Below are 23,724 nucleotides of genomic sequence, written 5' to 3'. Positions count from 1 at the left end.
TTACTGAAACATAAATTATTGCGCGCTGCTCTTCGTTTCTGATTCAGAAAGCCTAGGGTGGGCCTGAGAATTTGCATTTGTGACAAGTTCCCAGGCGACGCTGATGCTACTGGCACAGGGAACAAACATTCTCTGAGGATCGCAGTCCCACGAACTCCGCCACTCTGTGAGATAGGCGGCAGCTCAGCCACACCCCTCTCTTTCTGGCATCGGAATCATGAATATGTAGGACAATTGCCGAGAAAAATCAGTTTATTGAACACTCGCTGTCCCAGACTTTTGGCAGGCGTTCTCTCACACTTTCTCTTCTGGCCCTTGTAGCAGCCCTGTGAGGTAGGATCGCCCACACTGCACAGAAGCGGAAACTGAAGCGCGGGCATTGAGAAATCTGCCCAGGGGGACACAACTTGTGATGACTTCTGCCAGTGGTATTTAAGAGGCCTGCAACTGTAAACAGAAGAATTCGGGAAGGCCTCAAACAAAGGAGGTGTCTCAGTGCCTCCCATCTCTAGGTACAAATGGTGCTGAGTAAGACCCATAGGGCAGCAAGAGTCATTTATCCTGATAAATGGTTCTCCTAAGAAAAGCACACTGGGAGGCCTGCAGATCCACATTTTAATGAACTGAGTCCCAAGCAGAGCCAGGGAGGAACCAGCCAGGAGGAGCTGTCAAGGTCTTAGAGGAAAAACTAGAAGGAGGTTGTGTTTCTTATAGAGAAATTAGAGAATTTTTGTTTTTTTAGGGGCAGTGACCCTGGGTAGAAAAACTAAGTAAATTCACATGGGGAAAATGCTAGTTACAATGCCCAGCCTGGAGTGGAGGAAGAGTATGACCAAAGTAGCAGAAGCCTTTGTGTCTGCTGAGGCTGCCTCACTGGGAGAGCCAGCAGGTGGGGTATACGGAGATGTATGGATTCTGCCAGCTCCAGGAAGGGGCTGCCAAGGGGCTTCCCAAATGCATACCCTTGGTGAATCTGCTGGCAGTGGAAGGTGAGCATCAGAACCACTGGACAAAGGAGAGGTCAGAATATGCGGAGAAGTATGGACAGGAAACAAGGCATGAGCGCTGAGGCTGGAGAGGACAGGGTGAGAACTGGGACTAGGAAGAAGTGGCCTCCATCAAGCTGAGGATCCAGACTTAGGCCTTACTCACCACTGTGACCCCATTCCTGAGCACAGAGCTCTGGCTGATGAGTTCCCCAAGACCAAGAAGTTCCCCAGGCTTCAGATGCCCCTACAGACAGGTCTGTCATAGTCTGAAAACCCTAATGTTTGTACAGATCCCTTCTTGAGCCTTGGGGGATTTTATTTTTCCTTACTGCTCCCAGAAGAAGCCATCTGCTTAAGAACCAAAGAAAGGCTATTTCAGTGGATGCAGGGCTCCTTTCTCTCATCAGAGGATCTGTGTGTCAAGACGTGTGACTGCCAGGGCTGTTCCCAGCCATGGTTATAGAGTACAGGTCTTACAATGTGCAGTGAGCTGCTACTACACCGTGTCCTTTATCCCTGTGGGAATCACACACGGCCCTGCCTTATTAGGGACAGGTTCTCCTTCATCTGGTGTGAGGTAGATGCTGCCCAAGTTCCAGGATGCCCCAGCCCTTTGAGGAGTCCTGGAGGAGAGGACCGGGTCTTCTGCTCTGAGTCTGGGGGAAGGATCAGTCAGACTGGCTCAGGTTGGGGATAATGCAAGGGTGGAGACAGAAGGCCAGGGGCCCTTAGGGCAGTACTTCCAGGGCAACTGCAGAAGAGGCTTAAAGGCCTGGCTCAACATGGAAAAATGGGTGGAGAAATTCAGTTGATGGAGGCAGTCCAGGGGTCCCTCTTCGCTGGTTCTGCTGAGAAAGGAGAGGAGGGGCCACCAACACTCCCACCAGCAGTGCTGCCCATGCCCGCCTGTCCTGGGCGTCCTGTACCCCTTAGCTGCTTGAGGCAGAAAGTAGCACCACTTGTTACTGCAGTCCCGGCCAGTTCTCTCTGTTGGCCCCTCCGCATAAGAGCGGGCTTGAGCCCCTTACCAGGGCGACTTGCAGGAGGCAGGAATGTTAGCTCCCAGACTGCATCAGGCTGGGACCCGCCTCTCAGAGTCTCCAGAACACACCGCTGCCTCTTCAAAATGCTTTGGTCCCAGAGGAATTAGAAAGCGGAAGGTTGAGGTGTCAGCAGAGTCAAGGAATGTTAAAACTTCCCTTTTCTCAAACTGGCTCCAGTTCCTAGTACCACTAGGACATTTTGGTAGTAGCTCAACTAGAAACTGTCAATGTACACCTGATCCCCCCCAGTCCCACCCATACTCCTCTTCTGGTTCCAACCTCAGACTCATTACCTGCAGTCCCATCAAGGCCTTGCCCAGGCGGAAGAGGCCCCAGGGGCTGCATCAGTCAGGGCTCACACCAGCTGACCCAGCCGTTCATTGCAGAGTGAGCAATTTCAAAATAACCTGATAAAAAACAAAGCGGGCAAAAGTCTGGGTCCTTGGCACCCAGCCTTGCTCTGATAGTTCAGCACAGAGGCCACCCACCCCTTCCACCTACTAGTGGTCCTGGGGGTTGAGTTTCAAGACTCCGGTGAAGAGGACCATGGCCTTGTGGTAGAAACCATTTTGAGCAAAGCTGGTATCCAACTCTGGGGAGAAGGGAGAGTGGGTAGGTTTAGATGGAGCTATCCTAGGGAGAGATGGGTGAGGAAGGAGAGAGAATCTCACTTGCCAGCTCCTGGTTCTGTGATAAGGCAGCTGCCAGCTGGAGAAAACCTAGGGATGGGAAGCAAAGTCAAGGCCTCAGCCTCCCCAGATCTTCTCCTTTGTTCAAACACTTTGCATCATGTAACTCATGGAGTCCTTATGACAGGTCTGCAAGATCGCATCAGCCCTACTTTCCTATAGAGGAAACTACCCTGGGTCAGGGAGACAGTGATGGATCTCGATCCCTGGTCTCTTAACCTCGGGGCCAGAGAACTCCTTCTACTAGTCACTGCCCTCAACCGTTAGTAGATCACCTCTCTTCCCAAAGCCCTCTGGCACTCCTTCCCCTGGTTCTAGCTGAGGTTCTTCTGCCCACCTCCTCACCTCTGCCTTACAACTCTGCCTAGGTCTCTCTTCTTTTGGAGTGCTTCCTTCCTCCTGGTTCATCTTTTCTTGGAGACCCAGGCTTCTGCCTTGGGGCTAATGACTTAGTCCCTTTTCTCTGTGGGCACTGAGGGGTCAATCTCTAACCTTGCAGAAAGCCAGAGACACAGAGGTACTATTAACAGATAGACCCAGTGAGTCTTGTGAGCAAAACGGAAAGTTAAGGAAGGGCAGGGATGACGTGTGTCCTACAGCAGTGGGAGGAGAGGGTGGGCAGAGACCATGAAGGGAAGGAAGGAGGCGCTTTCTTCTTCCTCGCTCCACTGTCCCTGAGCTGGGCTCCCAGAGCTGGACGGGGGGCTCCCAGCACCATCTGCAATGGCCTCAGCCTGAAGGGAAGGTGAATAGCTAGAGTTGGGATCACCTTGCGCTGCCTGCTTTTCCAGTCCCACCTCCTGGCACTTGGTGCTCTTGGGACCTGCCTGCAGACATTCGTGGTGCACTCCCTGCCATCCTTCTCCAAGTGCTCTCTTCGCTTCGGATCCTTTTGACGCTGTAGTAGCAAGGACAGAGAAGAGGAGGACGTATTGTGAGCACTATACTTAAACATCCACACACAAAATTTGTAACTGGCGACCAGTTCTTCATGTGGACCACACAGACTACATGCCATGGTACTGGACCAAAAGCTTTGCATACACTATCTCACTTAATCCCTGAAGCTCTATGAGGTAAGTTTTGTTGTCATCCTCATTTTACATGTGAAAAAGCTGATAAGATAGTCACCAGGCAAAGGGCTCCTAGAAAGCGGGCAGATTCCAGCCCAGGCAGCAGAGTGTGACTCTATAACCACTGCACCAAATGGCCTCCAGGAGACCCTCCAGTCCCTGAGCCCTGCTGGCCCCCCAGCCATCCTGAGTTCTATCCTACTCCCGCCCCCAAATCCCTCAGGGCTCCCATTCCTTTTGCCCTCCAGCTACCTTCTTCTTGAGTCGTTTCTTCTCTTTCTCTTTCACACGCTCCTCCTTAGCCACCGGCTCCTTAGCAGGTTGCTGGCTTCCTGGAGGATCCTTCTCCACAGGCCATCATTTCTTGATCATTTCTCCATCAAAGAAAATCCACTATGTCCTGGGATGGGAAGGGGAAGAGAGGCTGGTATTGTGGGGAACTCTGGGAGAGGGCAAGGGGCTTGGCTGGATTAACCTCTCCACCATGGCAACCACAAACTAGCTACCCAGCCTGGAGAATTTGACAGGCCAACCTCTCCCTGCTCAGCACCTCAAAACATACTGCTAGCTCTCATGGTGTTACCACCTCCCTTCACTAATTCTCCTGCTTTCCCAAGGGCTTGACGGTGGCATTCAGTCCAGCCTTCTTCACCATCCTGTCCCTACTCAGCCACAATGACGCCCCTGAGGTGGAGCCCTTTTACCTGCTCTTCCAGCTGTGTCCCTTGTCATATCCTTGAATATGAACACCCCTATATAATCCAAATTCTGAAAGAGATGGGAATACCAGACCACCTGACCTGCCTCTTAAGAAACCTGTATGCAGGTCAGGAAGCAACAGTCAGAACTGGACATGGAACAACTGACTGGTTCCAAATAGGGAAAGGAGTACGTCAAGGTTGTATACTGTCACCCTGCTTATTTAACTTATATGCAGAGTACATCATGAGGAACGTTGGGCTGGAAGAAGCACAAGCTGGAATCAAGATTGCCGGGAGAAATATCAATAACCTCAGATATGCAGATGACACCACCCTTATGGCAGAAAGTGAAGAGGAACTCAAAAGCCTCTTGATGAAAGTGAAAGAGGAGAGTGAAAAGGTTGGCTTGAAACTCAACATTCAGAAAACAAAGATCATGGCATCTGGTCCCATCACTTCATGGGAAATAGATGGGGAAACAGTGTCAGACTTTATTTTTTTGGGCTCCAAAATCATTGCAGATGCTGATTGCAGCCATGAAATTAAAAGATGCTTACTCCTTGGAAGGAAAGTTATGACCAACCTAGACAGCATACTAAAAAGCAGAGACATTACTTTGCCAACAAAGGTCCGTCTAGTCAAGGCTATGGTTTTTCCCGTGGTCATGTATGGATGTGAGAGTTGGACTGTGAAGAAAGCTGATCACCGAAGAATTGATGCTTTTGAACTGTGGTGCTGGAGAAGACTCTTGAGAGTCCCTTGGACTGCAAGGAGATCCAACCAGTCCATTCTAAAGGAGATCAATCCTGGGTGTTCATTGGAGGGACTGATGCTAAAGCTGAAACTCCAATACTTTGGCCACCTCATGCAATGAGTTGACTCACTGGAAAAGACTCTGATGCTGGGAGGGATTGGGGGTGGGTGGAGACGGGGACGACAGAGAATGAGATGGCTGGATGGCATCACCGACTCGATGGACATGAGTTTAAGTGAACTCCGGGAGTTGGTGATGGACAGGGAGGCCTGGCATGCTGTGATTCATGGGGTCACAGAGTCGGACACGACTAAGCGACTGAACTGAACTGGGGCTAGCTCAATGCCTAAATGAGTGCCACAGCTCCTGGCTGGCCTCTCCCCTGCACTTTATCTGTTTCTTCCCAAAACCAAGTTCTCAGCAATTATGCCCTGTCTCAAAATTTTCCAGTAATCCACCAATGCCAGGGCGACAAGCAGGACTGAGTCTAGCCTGGGACTTGGACCCTTCCAAAAAGCTCCCTGGCTAAGCTTTCTAGTCTTCCCTTACAATCTTCCCTTACTTAGCTGCTGCCCTCCCTCTGCTACCAGGCTCCTTCCAGCCTTGGGGTCTTCCCCCAGCTGTCCTTGAATCCTTTCTGGCCCTTGAACATTTCTCACCACACTTTGCCTTACCTGCAAGAGGAAGTTCAAGTTCAAATCCCATTTCCACCTAAAGCCTTTCCAGACTCTTTCATCTCCAGTTTGTGTGTGTGTGTGTTAATTCACTCAGTCGGGTCTGACTCTGTGCGACCCCATGGACTACAGCCCACCAGGCTTCTCTGTCTATGGAATTCTCTAGGCAAGAATACTGGAGTGGGTTGCCATTCCTCCTCCAGGGGATCTTCCCAACCCAGGGTTTGAACCTGAGTCTCCCACATTGCAGGAAGCCCCTCCAGTTTTCTCTGCCCTCACTCCAAAAAGCGGCAGTAACATAGCCTGTGTTATATAATTTAAAACCTTATCATTCACTGTTTTTTATTGCTCTTAACTAGCCAGGCAGCACAGAGCTGGAGAGAACACTGTGCTGGAGCACAGCTGCTTGCACCTTAGTTCTGTCTCTGCCACTGCCTGGCTGTTTGATTTTGGACAAGTCATTTAACCTCTCTGGACCTCAGCTTATTCATTCACAAAATAAGGCAAGTCCCTTCAAAGCTTGGCCTGGACATTCTGTGGTTCTAATGAGGATTGTTTTCACAGTAAGTGTGTAAGCCACTTTAAAACCAAGCAGAAAAAGGCCTGCCTTGACCTTCTATATCTCCCCAAAACACAGTCTATGCTACTCTCTTAATTCATGAGCTGGCCACACATGATCTGGTCACCCAATCTCTTCATGAAATCATCTCCTACCCTTTCATCCTCTTCCAACTGCAGCAGTCTCCTTTGAAGTTTCTACAATGCGCCAAGTGTGCTCCCATTTCAGAGCTTTTGTATGTTATTTCCTCCGCCTGGAATGCTCTTTCCGCAGTGAATGGCTTAGTCCTTCACCCCCTTCAGATCCCTATTTAAATCTTCTGCGGGAGGACTTCTCTGACCACTCCATTTAAAAAGTGAAACCTCTCAATTCTCCTCAGTGTTCCCTAACCTCCTTCTTGCTTTATCTTTCTTTACACTTCTCATATTTGACATATTAGATTGTTTATTTGTTGACTGGCTGCCCCCACTAGACACTTCTGATTCAATGAATAGAAGGATTTTTGTCTGTCTGGCTAACTGCTTTCTTCCCAGTGCCTAAAACAGTGTGCAGTACACAGTCAGTGCTCAATAAGTGTATGCTGAATGCGCAAAGATGGGTGAGGCGGCTACTGTAATTGAGATTCCCCCAGGAGCTGGGCCTGAAGAACCCTGTGTGATCTAGTGAGTTTGGACTTTGTCTTGTTAGTGATGCAAGTGGACCGATCTGGGGAGTGAAATGCTCAAATGAAAGAGTACTGGGGAAAGAGATGAATCTAGGCGTGAAAGGGATGGTCAGCAGGTCATTACAACTGTTCAAGTCAGAAAGAATGAATTCTTGAACTAGGGCAGTGGCTGCAGAAGCAGGACTGGAAATAATGGGTTTGATCCAAAAGACACTTTAGAAGTAGATTTTGTGACTGACAACACAAATGAGGTAAAGGAAAAGGGAGGAATATGGAGACTGGTTCTCAGACTTCTGCATAAAGCAACTGGAAGGAAGTGTGTGTGGTTAATCAAGATTAGAGGAAATGCAACGAATCTGCAAAGATGATGAATTAACTTCTGGACTTGCTGCTTTCTGAGATAACCGGGAAGCATAGCTTGGAAGCATAGCTTCTCAGCGCTCCCCAATCTGATCCTGTCCCTCCCTCAATAACCCCCCCACCTACTTCAGGACATCCAAACCCAAGTGCCACTCTTTCAAGCCACTTGCTGTCCTCTTTCTCGCCTCTTCTCTCAAACCCATAACTAAGGTCTCACTTCAGTGAAGTTCTCTTTAAGGTTTCTTTGCTTCAGTGTCTTTGTTCCCTCTGCTCATAATATCTTTCCCCAAGCAACTCCTTGTTGTTTGTTGTTTAGTCACTAAGCAGTGTCTGACTCTGTGACCTCATGGACTGTAGACCACCAGGCTCCTCTGTCCATGGGATTTTCCAGACAATACTGCAGCGGATTGCCATTTCCTTCTCCGGGAGATCTTCCCCATCCAGGGATTGAACCCAAGTCTCCTGCGTTGGCAGGTGGGTTCTTCATCACTGAGCCATTCCCAATCCTCAACCCTCCTCTGCCCAATCCTGCCCACTTCAAGCACTGATCACCGCCGAGTTGTCCCTGGCTCCCCACCCTCCCTCCACTCGCATCGCGCTGCTTGACAGTAAGCCCCACCGTCACTCCTCTCCAAAGCCCCGGGAGAGCGCCACAGGACAGCCAGGGAATTCCCATGGAGTCCTTTTTACCTCGGCGGCGCCTCAGTCCTCAGGGCCGAATACCCTGCAGTGTTTGGAGACAGCAGCGACCCCCAGCGGGCAGCCAGGCGGCAGAGGAAAGCCTGCTGCTGCTGCTGCTGCTAAGTCACTTCAGTCGTGTCCGACTCTGTGTGACCCCATAGATGGAAGCCCACCAGGCTTCCCCGTCCCTGGGATTCTCCAAGCAAGAGGAAAGCCTACAGGAAACTAAAGCGGCGGCGCGCCGGGGGGCTTCGGGGTAGACGAGTCGGAGCCCTCTGCCCGCCTCGCGAAGCACAAAATCCCACTGAAAACAGATCCAAGTGGAGCCCTCCTGGACCCGCTCTGGTCTTGTCTCACCTGTTTACCTAACTTGACTAGCCCCACAGTCTTCGGAATCGGCGCCATCCCCGCCAACAGTGACGCGAGAATGGAAGACAGTAGGGCACTTGATACCGGCCAAGGGAGAAGAGAGGCGGAGGGCGCAGCCATCTTTGTCGAGGGCGGAAGCGCGCGCCTACGGAGCGCCGGAGAGCCCATGCCGGTCCGGGCGGCGCCCTGCGAGAGCCGAAGGCTCCGGGGACAGGCGGAGCCGCCGCGGAGGCGGGCGTTGGGCAGTGCGGCGTGGTGGGAATCGTCAGGCTGGTTCCGGACGCGGTGTCCCATGGCCCAAGCGTCTCGCTCTGGTGGCCCTCTGCCTCCGCTGGCTACCGTGCCGCCGTTCCGGGCGCAGCCCGGGGGCGCCGAGGAGGAGCAGTGGCAGAGAAGGCGGGCAGGCGCTCTCCTCGGGGACGTTCGTGGCTGGCCGGGGCTGCCGGTTGCCCGGAGCATCCGCTGCCAGGACCCTCGGCCTGACGGGGCTCCCAAAGAGCAGCCGTGGTGGGTGGCGCCGGCGGACGCAGGAGAGCACAGTGAGGCTGGCGCTGTAGGCTGCGGGCGGGACCAGCTGGCACCCGGCGGCCTGATTCCTCCGGCGCTGCGGCGTCTCAGGGCTGTGTTGCTGCGGCTGCAGCGCGAGAGGGAGCAGCTCCTCCAAGCGCGGGATTGCGCCCTCCGCCTACAGGCGGCCGTGCGCTTCCTGAGGATCCTGAGTCCCGGCGCTCCATCTCCCAGCCACGGCCCCTTGCTTCAGCTGTGCCGCGACCTGCTACAGCACCTTTCCGGAGGGGCGGTCCTGCGAAGCAGGCTTCTGGAGACGCCCTCCCCGCTACTCCTGGCACGCCCCGTCGGACTAGCAGCCCAGCGCTTGGATGCTACTGTCGAGATGCGGCTTCGGGCTCTGGGCCGGGCGCCCGCCACCCCAGCCCTGTCGTCCCAACTCGCCGACCTGCTCCTGGCACTTCCGGCGTACCACCAGCTGCAGGGGAAAGCTTTCAGCCAAGTCCCAGCATCCGCGCGCCCGTATCCCCCAGGCCGTGTGCTCCGCCTCCTGACGGGGGAGCGGGGTTGCCAGGTGGCAGGTTGGCTGGATGAGGCGCTCAGGGGATCTGGCTTGAGGGACCAGCTCCTCAGACGATGCCAAGAGGAGCGGGAGCTGTTGCCAGGGCTACCGGGCCTGTTGGGGGGCGTGACGGGCTCAGCCAGCAGTGAACTGGGGCTTGGAGGGGCCGGAGCCTTGTGGAGCCAGTACTGGACCCTGCTGTGGGCAGCCTGTGCTCAGAGCCTGGACTTAAGTCTAGGCCCCTGGAGGGACCCCAGGGCAGCGGCACAGCAACTGAGTCAGGCACTGGGTCAGGGTGAGTGACGGGCCTGGGTGGGCGTTTGGGAAGGCTGGAGTCTTTCACTTCCGAATTCACCTCACCCACCTGCCACCAGACTACAAAAGCAGGCCCTTCTAGAAGGACATCCCCCATCCCACCCAACCCCTGGGGGTTCAGGTTATAAGCTTCTTAGCTTTCAAGGCAAGGTCTTGCTTTCCATGCCAGCCTTGAGTCTTGCGGGGAAACTTCCCCACTTCCCCCATCACTGAGTGGGGGCAGTGGCTGTGGAAAAGAGAGACCTTGTTTTCAGGCTCCAGAGTCATTTCTCCCACTAGCATCACTGCCTCAGGAGTGTGAGAAGGAGCTGGCTTCTTTGTGTCGCATCCTAATTCATCAGTCACTTATTCGGAGCTGGGATCAAGGTGAGGAGGAAGGGGTAATGGCAGTGACACAAGCCCCAGATTGCCCCTTCCTTATCAAACCATACCCCTCGTCTTCAGGCTTCTGCCAGGTCTTGGGATCTGCTAGTGGAAATCGGAGCAGCCATCCCTCATCCTCTTGTACCACCAAACTTTTACAACAGCTCTTCCCTCCTCTCTTGGATGCCCTTCGGGAGCCCAGGTCAGGACTGCTCCTCTGCGGGCCAGGTGAGACAAGGTGCTGGGGATGGGGGGCTAGAAGAACACTGAGGATACCCCCTTTATTCCTTATTCTGTTCTGAAACCTGCCTCTTCCCAAAGGTGTTCCATATCCCTTCAGATGCTCTGTCTCTCCTCTCCCCAGGTCCTGCACCCCTTGCCCTGGGGCTCTGTACCCTGCAGACTACCTTGCTCTGGTTTTGGAGCAGAACTCAGCAGCATCTGGCAGCGTGGGCCCCAGGTTCTTTCCTGTTCCTGATCCAGAAGGAATTACCTGTGAGTAGCTAGGGAACAGGAGGGGAGCATCCTGCGTTGGGCTCAGAGCTCACTCTGTTTCTATCAAAGCCTCTACTGCAGGAGGCAGAAGCTTTGTCTCGCCTGGTCTCAGAGGAAAGCTTGGCTCTGGATGTGGAGCAGCAGCTGGGCCTGGAGATCCAGAAGCTGACTGTGCAGATCCAGGTAAGGCAAGGCACCAGCTTGCCAGTTGGTGGGGTGGTTGGGGTGGTGGTAGAACAACTCAAGTGCCTTGGAATTGCCACTGAATGTATCTTTTCTTGTGCGGACTGCCACTAAATCCACTTTTTGTCCTCTCATTATGGAAAATTTTTTAAAAACACAGAAGTAGAGAGAAGAGCATAATGGACCTCCATATTCCTACCACTGAGGCTTTAATAACAATCAACCCATGGTCAGTTTCTTTCATTTGTATATCCCAACCCCCAACTCCCATGTCAGGCTCTCCTGTTGTGACTTTAACAGTCACTGATGATCACTGTCTATATCCATTATTTCATTAGAGGGTGCAAGGTGGTGACATTCTAACTCTGTCATCCTTTCTTCATTATTAATCAGATTACTCTTATGAAGTGAAACTTTAAAATTTTTAATTTACTTATTTGGCTGAGTCTTAGTTGTTGCATGTGCAATCCTCACTGAAGTATGTGAGATCGTTCATTGTGCCTGGGCACCAGAGTGTGGGGGCTCAGGTGCTCCCTGCATGTGGGATCTAAGTTCCCTGACCAGGAACTGAACCGGGGTCCCCTGCATGGGAAAGTGGATTCAACCACTAGACCACCTGGGAAGTCCCAAGTGAAACTTGCCTCAAAAATTATTTGGTTACTTTGAGGTATATTTTGTAGAGAATAAGCAAGATAAATGATTGACTTTACTAGTTTTCAATTGAATGTTTCTTTTTTTTTGTAAAAGTACAACTTGTATTTTCATTAAAACTCAAAATATTATTCTAGAAGGCTTGTAATGAAAAAATAGCACTTTAATTGCCTCCATCTCTACTTCTAACTGCTGTTCTATAGTGGTGATTTTCATTCATTCTTGGCTGTTTCTTCTAATATTTTATTATTTTCCTCTAAATTTATGAATTAAACTCTTCTAATTTTTCTCCATCTTACCCTCTATCTTTCCTACTGTGGATGATGTCTGCTTTTTGTTTTCTCTTCCTGCCAAGATATCTCCTCTTTGCCCTAAATATAGGGGCATGGCTGTGGAGTTTAGCCCGTCCCTCTGCTCCTTCTCTCTCTGCACCAAGGTGCTGTGAACCCTCACAGTTTAGCCCTAATCCACTGTCTCCATCTGCCTGCTGGGCATTTCCACATCAATTTACTCCCACGTCCTCTTTCAATTCAACACGTCCCAGAACAGGCTCTTCATGAGTAGGGCTGGGCAGTGGTGATTGTGGGAGCTCTGGGCAGGGAAGGCTTTGGTGGGCATGTGGTAACAGAAGCTCCATACAGGGCCTATGGCTCAAGCTGGTGGGTGGGCAGCCTCAGAGGAGCAGCAGGGGTCACTGGAGGTGGGTAGCTGATAGTTCCTTAGGGGAGTCGTGGGGAGATGGCCTGGCCAAAGCAAAGGCTCCCTGTGTGTGTGTGCATGTGCGTGGGCATATGCTTGCCCTGGCGTGCGCATGCCAAGGGCAGGGGCGGAGGACTGTGAGGGAGTAGGCTGCCATCAAGATGTGGAGGGCAGGACACCAGCCCACGGATTTTAGACTTTACCTCCTAAATGATAGGGGGGCCGCTGTAAGTGACGGAGCGTGATCTCGCTACAGCAGTCAACATAGAAGGGAAGTGGGGTGACATAACATGAGAAAGGCCCGACTCTGGGTAGCTGTAGTGAGAACAGAGCAAAAGGGGCAGGGACCGCATGCTCACCGTGTGAACAACACGCCGTCTAGTTTCGTGCCTTGCTCCACTGCTGGGTCTGTTCTGGACTTCCAACTATATACAGCACTGGGACGAAAAAGAAGAATCAGATGTGAATTTTCTCCTCAGCTGGACTGTAACGTCTCATAGAAAAAACTGTCTCATAGTGTGACCTTGTATTTCCTGAGTGTTGAGTACAGAATTTCCTAACAAATGTCAGTTGACAAAAGGGTAACTTCTTTATCATATATAAGGGAGAAAGGGGTTCTGGCGTTTGGGCTAAGAGAAGAACAGTTTGGATTTAGATAGCCTGTTGTCAGGATATGTATCAGGAGCCACAGGGGCCCTCCCCCACCAAGTCTGCCCACCCCCACCCCAGTCCCATCCTCTCTTCAGGCTTCAGGCATACAGTCACCTTTTCTTTAGACCTGCCACTACACACCCCAGTTCTTGGGGTTCTTCTCCAAGATGGGCTGTGGACACCTCTCTCTTTTTGCTGTCTCTCCCCATCCAAAAACAAAACCTATCAAACCAGAGAAACCAAACCAGCACATGGACTTTTTTTTGCTTTGTGGGTTATAATGATTTGGAGAAATGGAAGTGGCTATATAGAATATTCAGTGTGAGGACATTCCAAAGGTTCCTGAATCTCAGAAAGTTATATTGATTGCTCCTGATCTACAAGCAGTTCTTGCCTTCCTTTCATAGATGACAGAAGATCATACAATTCACTTTTCTCTTTTTAGAAGATCATGCTGTGCATGATCTCTCTGTAGCATTTGCTTTTGAACATTGGTGGTAGTGAGGGTTCTCCATCTTTTTTTTCCTATTAACGTTCCTATGGAATAAAATTAACCTGGAGGATATCCAATTTCTAAACCAAGCTGAGGAGAGCAGGGTAATCTTAGGGCAATAATAATCTTTCCTCAGTCCAGGCCTTTGGGAAACTCAGTAAAGGCTATAGCATCTCTCCTCAGAAAATGCCCAAGCCCATAAAATTATGCATACAATTCTGTTCTGGGGCTTTATGGATGCCAAGTTAATATACACCTCAGATTTAGAAGAGCATATGACTTGATCCTCACAGATAAGCAAGCCCTTTTACTTTTTCCTTATCCCCACAGCTCCTGCCTGAAGAGTCACTGAGTCTCTTTTTTCAAGAATGTCATAAACAAGCCACACAGGACTTCGAACTCCACATGCCACGGGGTCGGTACTGGCGGCATCGTCTGTGCCCTGGTAACTCCTCAGCTCGGCACTCCCTCCCAAGCTTCCCAGGGTAACAGTGTCCAAGCCCCTCTGCATCCTTGAGGGGCTCCACCTCTCTGCCTCCATCCTTGTCCTCACCTTCTTTGTCCCGCACCCTGAAATCCTACCCTCTTCCCCCAAATGCTCCATTAGGGGCTGGAGGGATCTCCCTAACCTCATATCCTGTCCTTTCTCTTCTCTCACTCCAGAACTTCCCAGCATTCCTAGTGAATATGCTGGGTTGGTGGTCCGCAGGGTATTGGAGCCTGTGTTGCAAGGACTGCATGGACTGCCACCCCAAGCCCAGGCCTCTGCCCTGAGCCAGGCGCTGACCGCCATCCTGGGTGCCTGGCTTGACCACATCCTCTCTCATGGGATCCGGTTCAGGTGAGAAGAAAAGAAGGAAGTGGCAGGGTGATGAACAGAATTGAAAAAAGGGAGAGGAATGGTGGGGAAGAGCAGTTTGGAGAGGCAGGAGGGTCAGGTGGCCACATTATACCTTGGCCTTCAGCCTGCAGGGGGCGCTGCAGCTCAGACAAGACTTTGGAGTGGTCAGGGACTTGCTGGAGGAGGAGCAGTGGGGCCTGTCCCCAGAACTTCGCCAGTCTCTGTTCATGCTCAGCATCTTCCAGCGGCTGGATGGGGCCCTGCTGTGTCTGTTGCAGCAGCCCCTGCCCAAGACTCAAGTCCACAGGGGGCTTCCCCGTTGCTGTGAGTCATTCTCCCTCCCCAACTCCAGACTCTCTTTTCCCCTAGTTCATTATTTGTAACCCATCCCCATCCTCAGTCTGGCTTTAGCTAGCCACCGGCCTCCCCCTCCTGCCTTACCAGGTGCATGTAATGAGGTCCAGACCATGGAATTGCCCAGCAGCAGCCTCAACAGCCTGGAGAGCTTGGAGCCCCCTCTTCGGCCTGGAGTATTTCCAACCCAGACAGCTCAGCTGCTAAGCACGCTGTGGGGAGGAGGACTTAGCCCTGAGGCTTACCTGGTAGGAAACCAGCAGGCCTGGCTTGCTCTGAGGCAGCACCAGCATCCTCGCTGGCACTTATCTTTTCTTTCCTGCCTGGGGACCAGTTCTGAATCCTAAGGACCCTCATCAGAAGCCAGTCAGAGCTCCCCATCTCTGTCTGAAAAAGCCCAGACATTTAGAAATGCTTATTTTAAAAGCTTAATTGGGAGCTTGGAAGAAAGCATATCTGAGAACCACAAGCTACACAGAGCCTGGACTTGAAAAGCGAATCCAAGATCACTACTCCAATTGCCTGGAATCTAGAGTAAAGGGCATAATCACAGCTTGAAACCTGGAGGTCAGCATCCTTGGGAGACTCGGGCAGTTCCCCATCAGTAAAAACATCTCAGGGTTAGACACTAGCAGCTAAATCCTGGGAGTAAGACTTTAGGGTTGGATCCCAGGAGAAAGGGGAAAAGCAATAGAAAGCCGGGAGCCTAGATGTCACTTCCTCTTAAATCCCAGGAGCCAGGCTAAACACAAGACGGGTTGGGACACTACTACAAAGTAATTCCTCAGGAACGACAGAGGTGGAATTTCTACACCCCAATCCGTCCCCACGGCCTATGTTACAGTACCCTGTACTCCCCTCCTCATTACAGTCATTTAAGTCATTTAGTCATTTAAGAATAGTGGGCTGTAGAACCTTCACGTGTAAGCGTTAGGTACTCCAGAGCCCACACATTTAATCTGAAATTACCTGAGTGGGGTTTACCCTCTGGTAGGTTTATAATCCCTGCGGTGGTAGTGCCCTCCCCTTGGAAGGGACCAGCACTTAAGACGGTGTTAACCTAGATCTAGCACAGCAAGTTGCAGAGAGGGAGAGGCTGCAGAAGGCGTGTCATCCGAGCCAGGAGCAAATGGCTTTCGCATTATTCATTGTCTTCCCCGTGGTACAAGAGGGCTACTGATGTCACGTCCTTTGGGCCCTCCATACCCTGGGCCGAAACCGTCTCTCTCCTTCCTGGCGTTCCTCCTCGTCTCGGTCGGGGAGCCAGGGCGGTAGTTTGGGCACCAGCGCCGCCAGCGCAGGCGGAGAACCCGCACGGCGCGGAGGTCCGAGACTGCGGAAGCGCCGCGGCGCACAGACTCTCGCAGCAGAGGTACTTCCGCCAGCCGCGAGTCCTTCCGGGGCGGGTGTCACCATGGCAGCGGCCCTGGCTCGGCTCGGCCTCCGCTCGGTCAAGCAGGTTCGGGTTCAGTTCTGCCCCTTCGAGAAGAACGTGGAATCGACGAGGTACGAGGGGCAGTGGTGCGGGGCGAAGGGGCACGCATCCCTCCCGCTGGGGATCTAGTCCCTTCTGCCCGCCGCCAACGCCGTTTTCTCACCGCAGGACCTTCCTCCAGGCGGTGAGCAGCGAGAAAGTTCGCTGCACGAACCTCAACTGCTCAGTGATTGCGGACGTGAGGCACGACGGCTCCGAGCCTTGCGTGGACGTGCTGTTCGGTGGGTCTCGTTGGGAGTCGGGCGAGAGTCGCGCGCCCTTGGCCCTGGCCCCGCAGTCCTGGTGCCTGACTCGTTTTTTTTCCCTTCAGGAGATGGGCATCGCTTGATTATGCGCGGCGCTCACCTGACCGCCCAGGAAATGCTCACTGCTTTCGCCTCCCACATCCAGGCCAGGGGCGCGGCGGCGAGCGGGGACAAGCCGAGCGCCAGTACCGGGCGCTGACAGCACAGAGGAGACCAATCAACAGATATTAACCCAAGACTGCTAAGGACACTTATTTAAGGACTCAATTATTCAAATCACTATCTGGAGGGCCACAGAACGCCAAAAAAAGAAAAGAGGTCTGTGACTACAAACCTAAACAGTGTTTCTGGGACGAGAAAAGACAGGAGGGGTGCGGACAAATTAGAGTTTATTTCAGTTTCTTAAGTTCTGTGCTATATAGTCAGGGTACCTATTACCAATTTTCTCCAAATTCCAGCAACACTTTTTGTTCAAAATAAAACTGATAATCTTGCATAGTGTCTATAATGATCCTTGAACAACGGCAGGTTTGAACGGGAGGGGTGCTCGTATATGCCTATTTTTAAAATACTACATTACTACATGATCTGTGTTGGTTTGAACGTGCAGTTGTGGAATCATGGATGCTGACTGTAAAGTTATCCCCCCTTCTCAACGCTGAAGGAGTGGAGCCCCTAAGTCCCTTCCCCACCCCCATTGTTGTAGAGTCGACTGTATTTGCCTCTTCTTCTGACTTCCTTATTCCTTTAAAAGGCACTTCATCTGCTTAGCCTCCTGAGCTGGAAACCACAGCTTTATCTCTGGTTCTGCTCTCTCCCTTTCCCTGCATATCCAGTCAGTAAGTTCAGAATATTTTGTCTTAAACAAAATCTCCTGAAATGTTCTCTCCATTCCCATTCATGCTCCTGTATTATTGCTGTATTCTCTCACCTGGTCTCCTTTTTTTCTAACCATTTTCATTCCTTAATTTTATCTTTCCAAAGCGCTGGTTTTATGTCTTAGTACTACTTGTTTCTGGAAAAGGAAATGGCAACCCACTCCAGTATTCTTGCCTGGAGAATTCCATGGACAGAAGAGCCTGGTGGGCTACAGTCCATGGGGTTACAAAGAGTCAGACACGACTGAGTGTGACTGACTAACTTTCACTACTTGTTTCAGAGAACAGTGCCTAAAGTGTTTTTCATACTAGGTTACTGCTGTGGATCATGAAGTCAGTTTAGGGGGTTAAATCAGCCTTTAAAAAAACAGTAAAATAGATAAAAAGTATCAGAGTGCATGGTACATGGACTGGGAAGTATTCTTTAAGAAACCTATGTTTTAAGCATATAATCATGAATATATTTATATAAAGTGTGTGGATGTGTTTTTATTTGCATGTACTTGGTTGCAGTATAGAATTATTTCTTACCATAGGTTGTAAGAAAAAATGCTTGATAGCCACTGGTTTAGAGAAAAACTTCAGAATGTTCAGCCAGGCATTCAAGAATCTCTGGACACTGGCTGCTATGTACTTTGCCAAATATATCCTCCTACCACATTACTATAGTACTTCTCTGCTTAAAACAGTGAGATCTTCAAAGGGCTGGTTTTCTCCGCTCTCCCTTTAAAGAAAAACTTATCAGGAGACAATCAAGTGTAGTAAAAACCAGAATGCCTGGGATTGAAATCCTAAGCATTTCCCTTAAGTAGCTATGTAAACTGGACCATTACGTAGTCTCAGTACCTGTTTTCTCATTTGTAAAATGGGGATAATAGTACCTACCTCATAGAACTGTTGAGAGGATTAAATGAATTGATATCAGTCCAGTGTTTAAGACTCTCTGCTTCCACTGCAGAGGGCACTGGTTCAATCCCTGGTCTGGGAACTAAGATCCCCACATGCGAATAAGTAAATAGATGTCTGTAAACTGAATATTGAGTGAGCATAACATAAGCATATAAGAGGCCTTATGCTACAGGCCTCTATATAGTGATGAAAGGATACTGACTACCTAGATTTGAGTTCTCCACCCCCTTGGTTAACCTCTTATCTTTGACCAGATTAACCACTCTGATCTGTGAAAATACAGATGGCTCAAACATTGCTGTAAATATGGATTGAATGCTGGCACTGTGCTTCTAGATTGTGAACTTGAGGTTGGGACTGTTTTCTCTGTGTCCGAACACTTTGCTTAGTGCCTGATATGCAGTATGCAATAAACATGTGTTGAATTTACAAATACTTAGCATTAACCTTGTGACTTGAACTGATTATTATTACTGAGATTCAAGGATAAGTGGTGAAATTCAGGTGTGTACTAAGTGCTAAGTGGACCAGGTGCAATGTTAGCAAGAAAGGACCATCCATTTGATTTGGTCAGAAGGTGATTGTTAAATGAGTAAAAGTCTACCACTGGAGGGTAGGGCCAGAAGTCAGATTATAGTGAAATAAGTGAGCATGCAACATAAAGTGTTAGTTTTATATGATTAAAGTTTGGATGGGAGGTGTGATAATAGCTAGAATAACATGTGGATTAGGGTTTTTTAAGAGGATGATAGAAATTTGTACTTCATGAAAACACCTTTTATGCTGAGCTGTTGGTGAGAAGTAACTATGAATCTAAGTTGCATTTCTGAACCATCATCAAATGTAACCTTGGGACTGACTTAGTGGTCCACTGGTTGACTCCTTGCTCCTCCAAGCTATGTGTGTATGGATGTGAGAGTTGGACTGTGAAGAAAGCTGAGCGCGGAAGAATTGATGCTTTTGACCTGTGGTGTTGGAGAAGACTCTTGAGAGTCACTTGGACTGCAAGGAGATCCAACCAGTCCATTCTAAAGATCAGTCCTGGGTGAAACTCCAATACTTTGGTTACCTCATGCAAAGAGTTGACTCATTGTAAAAGACCCTGATGCTGGGAGGGATTGGGGGCAGGAGGAGAAGGGGACGACAGAGAATGAGATGGCTGGATGGCATCACTGACTCGATGGACATGAGTTTGGGTGAACTCCAGGAGCTGGTGATGGACAGGGAGGCCTGGTGTGCTGCGATTCATGGGGTCGCAAAGAGTCGGACACGACTGAACTGAACTGAGGTTCCAAGCTAGCCACTTAGCTCTGTGGCCAGAGCCAGCTTATTGAACTTTCTAGGCCACGGTTTCAGCCACCAGATTGGTGCGCTGTGGGGAGAGGTTAAAAGTAAAACAGGATGGCGTCTCAGGCTCTTTTATATAGAAGTTACTAAAAGGGAAAAAAAGACAAATGTGAGATTGGTTTCTCCTACGAGCCTGTGAACTCTGTGAGAAAGCCAAATAAACGCTGATCCAATGGACACAGCTCAGAAGGCCCACCCCCGAGATCAACCCTACGCCACGAGGGCGACAGCCTTTCCCGGCCGTGGAGCTTAACCTGACGTGGCGGGGCGGGACTTCCGGGAGAAGGCGGAAGCCGAGCTGTAGGCACCGGCGGGCAGGTACGGCTGACACATCGGTGGTCGCCCCCGGCGCCGCGCAAGGCCAGGAGGCGAAGCGGGACCGGGCTCTGTTGCCATCTTCCTGGGTCCCCGTGACGACGATTTCTATGCAAGGATGGCTCGGGGCGAGCGGCGGCGCCGGGGAGCGCCGGCAGACGGAGCGCGGACGGCAGAGAGGGCGGCTCGGGGAGGCCCCGTGCGGCGGGATGGCCGGGGCGGCAGGGCCCGGGGCGCGGCTGGGGGCGCGGCTCTGGCCTTAGTGGTCCTGTCTCTGGCCCTGGGCCTGTCCGGCCGCTGGTTTCTGGCGTGGTACCGTTCGCGGCGGGCTGTCATGCTGCACTCCGCGCCGCCGGCGCTGCCGCCCGACTCTTCCAGCCCTACAGTGGCTCCGGACCTCTTCTGGGGCACCTACCGCCCTCACGTCTACTTCGGCATGAAGACCCGAAGCCCGCAGCCCCTCCTCACCGGTAACCTGGACCCGGGGCGGGCAGGCAGGCGGGCATTTAATCTGGGCGCCCCAGCTTCGCGCCCGATCAAGGGTGGTGAGGAGTGGACCAGGAGAGTTATGAGGAGGGATGACCCTGAAGTAATCGGCGACCCAGAGGGACAAGAGCTCTCTCTTTGACTTACGTGGCCATTCTACCCCCAGGACTGATGTGGGCGCAGCAAGGCACCACCCCAGGGACCCCTAAGCTCAGGCACACGTGTGAGCAGGGGGACGGCGTGGGTCCCTATGGCTGGGAGTTCCACGACGGTGTCTCCTTCGGGCGGCAACACATCCAGGATGGGGCCTTAAGGCTCACCACTGAGTTCGTCAAGAGGCCTGGGGGTCAGCACGGAGGGGACTGGAGCTGGAGAGTGACTGTAGAGCCTCAGGTCAGGGCCCTCAGGACACCCCTCCCCAAGTCCAGACTTCCTCCCCCCTTTCTTTGCTGCCTGCAAATGCAGGATAAAGTGGGGGTAAACAGAAGGGGCTCTGAGTTTGCTGCTTGCCTTAAACACTTGCCTGTATGACCATCTCTTTTTACTATCTTCTGAGCCTTGGTTTTCTTGTCTGTGAACTGTAAATAAAAATAGCACCTAATTCACAGAACTGTTAAGGATTAAAGGAAATACCAGTAATATGTAGAGTTCTTCACACAGTACATGGCACAAAAGTACTATTATTTCCCAGAGCTGAGCACAGCTCTTCATCCCACCCCACTGGTGCTTCCTCGCAGTGACCCTTGACACTGCCAGACGTATGTTGTTTTCACCTGCTGTCCCTTTCCCTAAGGCTGATTCTCAGGGGAAGGACTGCTAACCTAATGCTGTGTTTTTCTCTTATTGGTCACCCAGGCCTCAGGTACCTCTGCCCTCCCTTTGGTATCCCTGTTCTTCTATGTGGTAACAGATGGCAAAGAAGTCCTTGTGCCAGAGGTTGGGGCTAAGGGGCAGTTGAAGTTCATCAGTGGGCACACCAGTGAACTTGGTGACTTCCGCTTTACACTTCTGGCACCAACCAGTCCAGGAGATACCACTCCCAAGTATGGCAGGTAACTGGGGGAAGAGAGTGTGGGATGGTGGGAGGGGTGGTATGGATGCTGACTTAGTCTGATTTTCATCTCCTCAACCCTACCCTCTTTTTACCAGGCATTTCCCTTCTCACTAGGCTCCGTGTTCTCTGCATTGCCAAGACCCTTCCATCCTGACTCCTTATCATCTCATTTCTCTTTATAATCCTCACTGCTTTCTCCTGCATAATATTTCCTGTTTATCTTCTTCCTTTCAAGCTACAATGTCTTCTGGTCCTCCAATCCAGGACTTCCCTTGCTGACAGAGATGGTGAAGAGTCGCCTAAATAACTGGTTTCAGCATCGGCCCCCGGGGGCTTCCCCTGAACGCTACCTCGGCTTGCCAGGATCTCTGAAGTGGGACGACAGAGGCCCAAGTGGGCAAGGACAAGGACAAGGGCAATTTTTGATACAACAGGTGACACTGAAAGTCCCCTTTTCTGTGGAGTTGGTGTTTGAATCAGGCAGTGCCCGGACAGGAGGCAGCCAAGCCCTAAAGCAGCTGGCAGGCAGCCTGCTGACCCACACCCTGGAAAGCCATGCTGAAGCCTTTAGAGAGCGCTTTGAGAAGACTTTCCGGCTAAAGGAGAAGGGCCTAAGCCCTGAGGAGCAGGCTTTGGGACAGGTTGCCCTCAGTGGCCTTCTTGGTGGGATTGGCTACTTCTATGGACAGGGTCTGGTGTTGCCAGACATGGAGGTTGAGGGGTCTGAGCAGAAGGTGGCCCCAGTCCTCTTTCCATCTGTTCCTCTTTTCACAGCAGTGCCCTCTCGGTCATTCTTCCCAAGAGGCTTCCTTTGGGATGAGGGCTTTCACCAGCTGGTGATCCAACGGTGGGATCCCCGGCTCACCCGGGAAGCCATAGGCCACTGGCTGGGGCTGCTTAATGCTGATGGCTGGATTGGGCGGGAGCAGGTGCTGGGGGATGAGGCCCGAGCCCGGGTGCCCTCAGAGTTCCTGGTGCAAAAGACAGCCCATGCCAACCCTCCATCTCTGCTTTTGCCTGTAGCCCACATGCTAGACGGTGGTGACCCTGCTGACTTGGCCTTCCTCCGCAGGGCCTTCCCTCGCCTGCGTGCCTGGTTCTCCTGGCTTCATCACAGCCAGGCAGGGCCAGTGCCACTATCTTATCGCTGGCGCGGCCGGGACCCAGCCTTGCCAACCCTACTAAACCCCAAGACGCTGCCTTCAGGGCTGGATGACTATCCCCGGGCTTCACACCCCTCAGCCAGTGAGCGGCACCTGGATCTGCGGTGCTGGGTGGCCCTAGGTTCCCGTGTGCTCACACGGCTAGCAGAGCAGTTGGGAGAGGCTGAGGCAGCTGCAGAGCTGGGCCCACTGGCCGCCTCCCTGGAAGCAGAGGAGAGCCTGGATGAGCTGCATTGGGCCCCAGAGCTAGGAGTCTTTGCAGACTTTGGGAACCATACAAAAGCGGTGCAGCTGAAGCCTCGGCCCCCTCAGGGGCTGATGCGGGTGGTGGGCCGGCCCCACCCTCACTTACAGTATGTGGATGCCTTGGGCTACATCAGTCTTTTCCCCTTTCTGCTGCGGCTGCTGGACCCCAATTCACCTCGCCTTGGACCCATGCTGGATGTTCTGGCTGATCGGCGTCAACTCTGGAGCCCCTTTGGTTTGCGCTCTCTTGCAGCATCCAGCCCCTTTTACAGCCAGCGCAATTCAGAGCATGATCCTCCCTACTGGCGAGGTGCTGTGTGGCTCAATGTCAACTACCTGGCACTGGGGGCTCTGCACTACTATGGGCATCTGGAGGGTCCCCACCAGGCCCGTGCTGCCAGGCTCCACAGAGAGCTCCGTGCCAATCTGGTGGGCAATGTGAGACAGCAGTACCAGGCCACAGGCTTCCTGTGGGAGCAGTACAGTGACCAGGATGGGCGAGGCATGGGCTGCCGCCCTTTCCAGGGCTGGACCAGCCTTGTCCTACTGGCCATGGCTGAAGACTACTGAAGGGGAGTGTGGGAGGGGAAGCCAGCCCCCTTATTCCATTCTAGACTAGAGGGACAGGTCTCACTTCTGCCCCCAGCTGTCAGATACCAGTGCTTCAAACCCTCAGCTCATCTCAGGTGTCTCCTAACTGACATCCCACATAGCCCTGGGGTGAATGTGAATTCAGAGTCTATTTTTCTAAATAAATGGGAAAATCATGCCAGACTCAATTGCTTTTGCCAGCTTTGCCTCACCAAGAGGTCTTAACTCAGTCCAGGCCTTAGGGCTGCCTGCTCTCCTTCAGAGAAGGTGGAAAAAGTGGCCACCGGCTGTCCCTTCCAAACCTAGTCAGGTCAAATGCAATGCA

At 51.9% G+C, this 23,724-nt stretch overlaps 4 protein-coding genes across 7 annotated transcripts; 3 read left to right on the top strand and 1 right to left on the bottom strand.

Annotated features, from left to right (window-relative positions):
* Positions 1-240: 240 nt before the first annotated feature.
* Positions 241-8,724, bottom strand: TTC31 (tetratricopeptide repeat domain 31). Its single transcript, XM_088841794.1, is given in 16 exon segments — positions 241-1,679; positions 1,681-1,756; positions 1,759-1,837; positions 2,018-2,044; positions 2,046-2,097; positions 2,099-2,118; positions 2,326-2,372; positions 2,375-2,439; positions 2,534-2,624; positions 2,704-2,740; positions 3,067-3,257; positions 3,371-3,449; positions 3,557-3,619; positions 4,047-4,148; positions 8,212-8,303; positions 8,706-8,724. Coding segments are annotated over 16 exon segments (1,167 nt in total). The 3' UTR covers positions 241-1,552.
* Positions 8,639-15,426, top strand: CCDC142 (coiled-coil domain containing 142). 4 transcript variants are annotated; one of them, XM_055399620.2, is made up of 9 exons: positions 8,639-9,920; positions 10,220-10,306; positions 10,385-10,531; positions 10,668-10,798; positions 10,868-10,981; positions 13,806-13,920; positions 14,139-14,316; positions 14,441-14,640; positions 14,761-15,426. In XM_055399620.2, exons 1-9 carry the CDS (start codon positions 8,723-8,725, stop codon positions 15,015-15,017), a joined length of 2,427 nt encoding a protein of 808 aa, XP_055255595.2. In that variant the 5' UTR covers positions 8,639-8,722; the 3' UTR covers positions 15,018-15,426. The 4 variants fall into 4 exon arrangements, with proteins under 4 accessions (XP_055255595.2, XP_055255594.2, XP_055255593.2 ...); XM_055399619.2 differs by having other exon boundaries at positions 10,220-10,531; positions 13,806-13,890; XM_055399618.2 differs by having other exon boundaries at positions 10,220-10,531.
* A 514-nt stretch (positions 15,427-15,940) lies between these two features.
* On the top strand, positions 15,941-16,906 carry MRPL53 (mitochondrial ribosomal protein L53). Its single transcript, XM_055399622.2, has 3 exons — positions 15,941-16,176; positions 16,274-16,386; positions 16,476-16,906. The coding sequence occupies exons 1-3, from the start codon at positions 16,085-16,087 to the stop codon at positions 16,607-16,609; spliced, it is 339 nt and encodes a 112-aa protein (XP_055255597.1). The 5' UTR covers positions 15,941-16,084; the 3' UTR covers positions 16,610-16,906.
* Positions 16,907-19,810: 2,904 nt separating this feature from the next.
* Positions 19,811-23,582, top strand: MOGS (mannosyl-oligosaccharide glucosidase). Its single transcript, XM_055400033.2, has 4 exons — positions 19,811-20,329; positions 20,512-20,738; positions 21,201-21,397; positions 21,635-23,582. The coding sequence occupies exons 1-4, from the start codon at positions 19,978-19,980 to the stop codon at positions 23,376-23,378; spliced, it is 2,520 nt and encodes an 839-aa protein (XP_055256008.1). The 5' UTR covers positions 19,811-19,977; the 3' UTR covers positions 23,379-23,582.
* Positions 23,583-23,724: the final 142 nt, after the last annotated feature.

Source organism: Moschus berezovskii, chromosome 11 (genome assembly GCF_049115385.1).
Source record: "Moschus berezovskii isolate FMDL1 chromosome 11, NW_MosBer_1.0, whole genome shotgun sequence".
Taxonomy (NCBI): domain Eukaryota; kingdom Metazoa; phylum Chordata; class Mammalia; order Artiodactyla; family Moschidae; genus Moschus; species Moschus berezovskii.
This window is presented reverse-complemented; position numbering and strand designations above follow the sequence as displayed.

Coding starts and splice junctions, on each gene's coding strand:
- CCDC142 (XM_055399618.2), top strand. CDS start 8,723: ATGCCGGTCCGGGCGGCGCCCTGCGAGAGCCGAAGGCTCCGGGGACAG. Junction 10,532..10,667: donor ACTGCTCCTCTGCGGGCCAG/GTGAGACAAGGT, acceptor TCCTCTCCCCAG/GTCCTGCACCCCTTGCCCTG. Junction 13,921..14,138: donor GCGGCATCGTCTGTGCCCTG/GTAACTCCTCAG, acceptor CTCTCACTCCAG/AACTTCCCAGCATTCCTAGT.
- MRPL53 (XM_055399622.2), top strand. CDS start 16,085: ATGGCAGCGGCCCTGGCTCGGCTCGGCCTCCGCTCGGTCAAGCAGGTT. Junction 16,177..16,273: donor AAGAACGTGGAATCGACGAG/GTACGAGGGGCA, acceptor TTCTCACCGCAG/GACCTTCCTCCAGGCGGTGA. Junction 16,387..16,475: donor TTGCGTGGACGTGCTGTTCG/GTGGGTCTCGTT, acceptor TTTTCCCTTCAG/GAGATGGGCATCGCTTGATT.
- MOGS (XM_055400033.2), top strand. CDS start 19,978: ATGGCTCGGGGCGAGCGGCGGCGCCGGGGAGCGCCGGCAGACGGAGCG. Junction 20,739..21,200: donor GAGTGACTGTAGAGCCTCAG/GTCAGGGCCCTC, acceptor TTGGTCACCCAG/GCCTCAGGTACCTCTGCCCT. Junction 21,398..21,634: donor ACCACTCCCAAGTATGGCAG/GTAACTGGGGGA, acceptor CTTCCTTTCAAG/CTACAATGTCTTCTGGTCCT.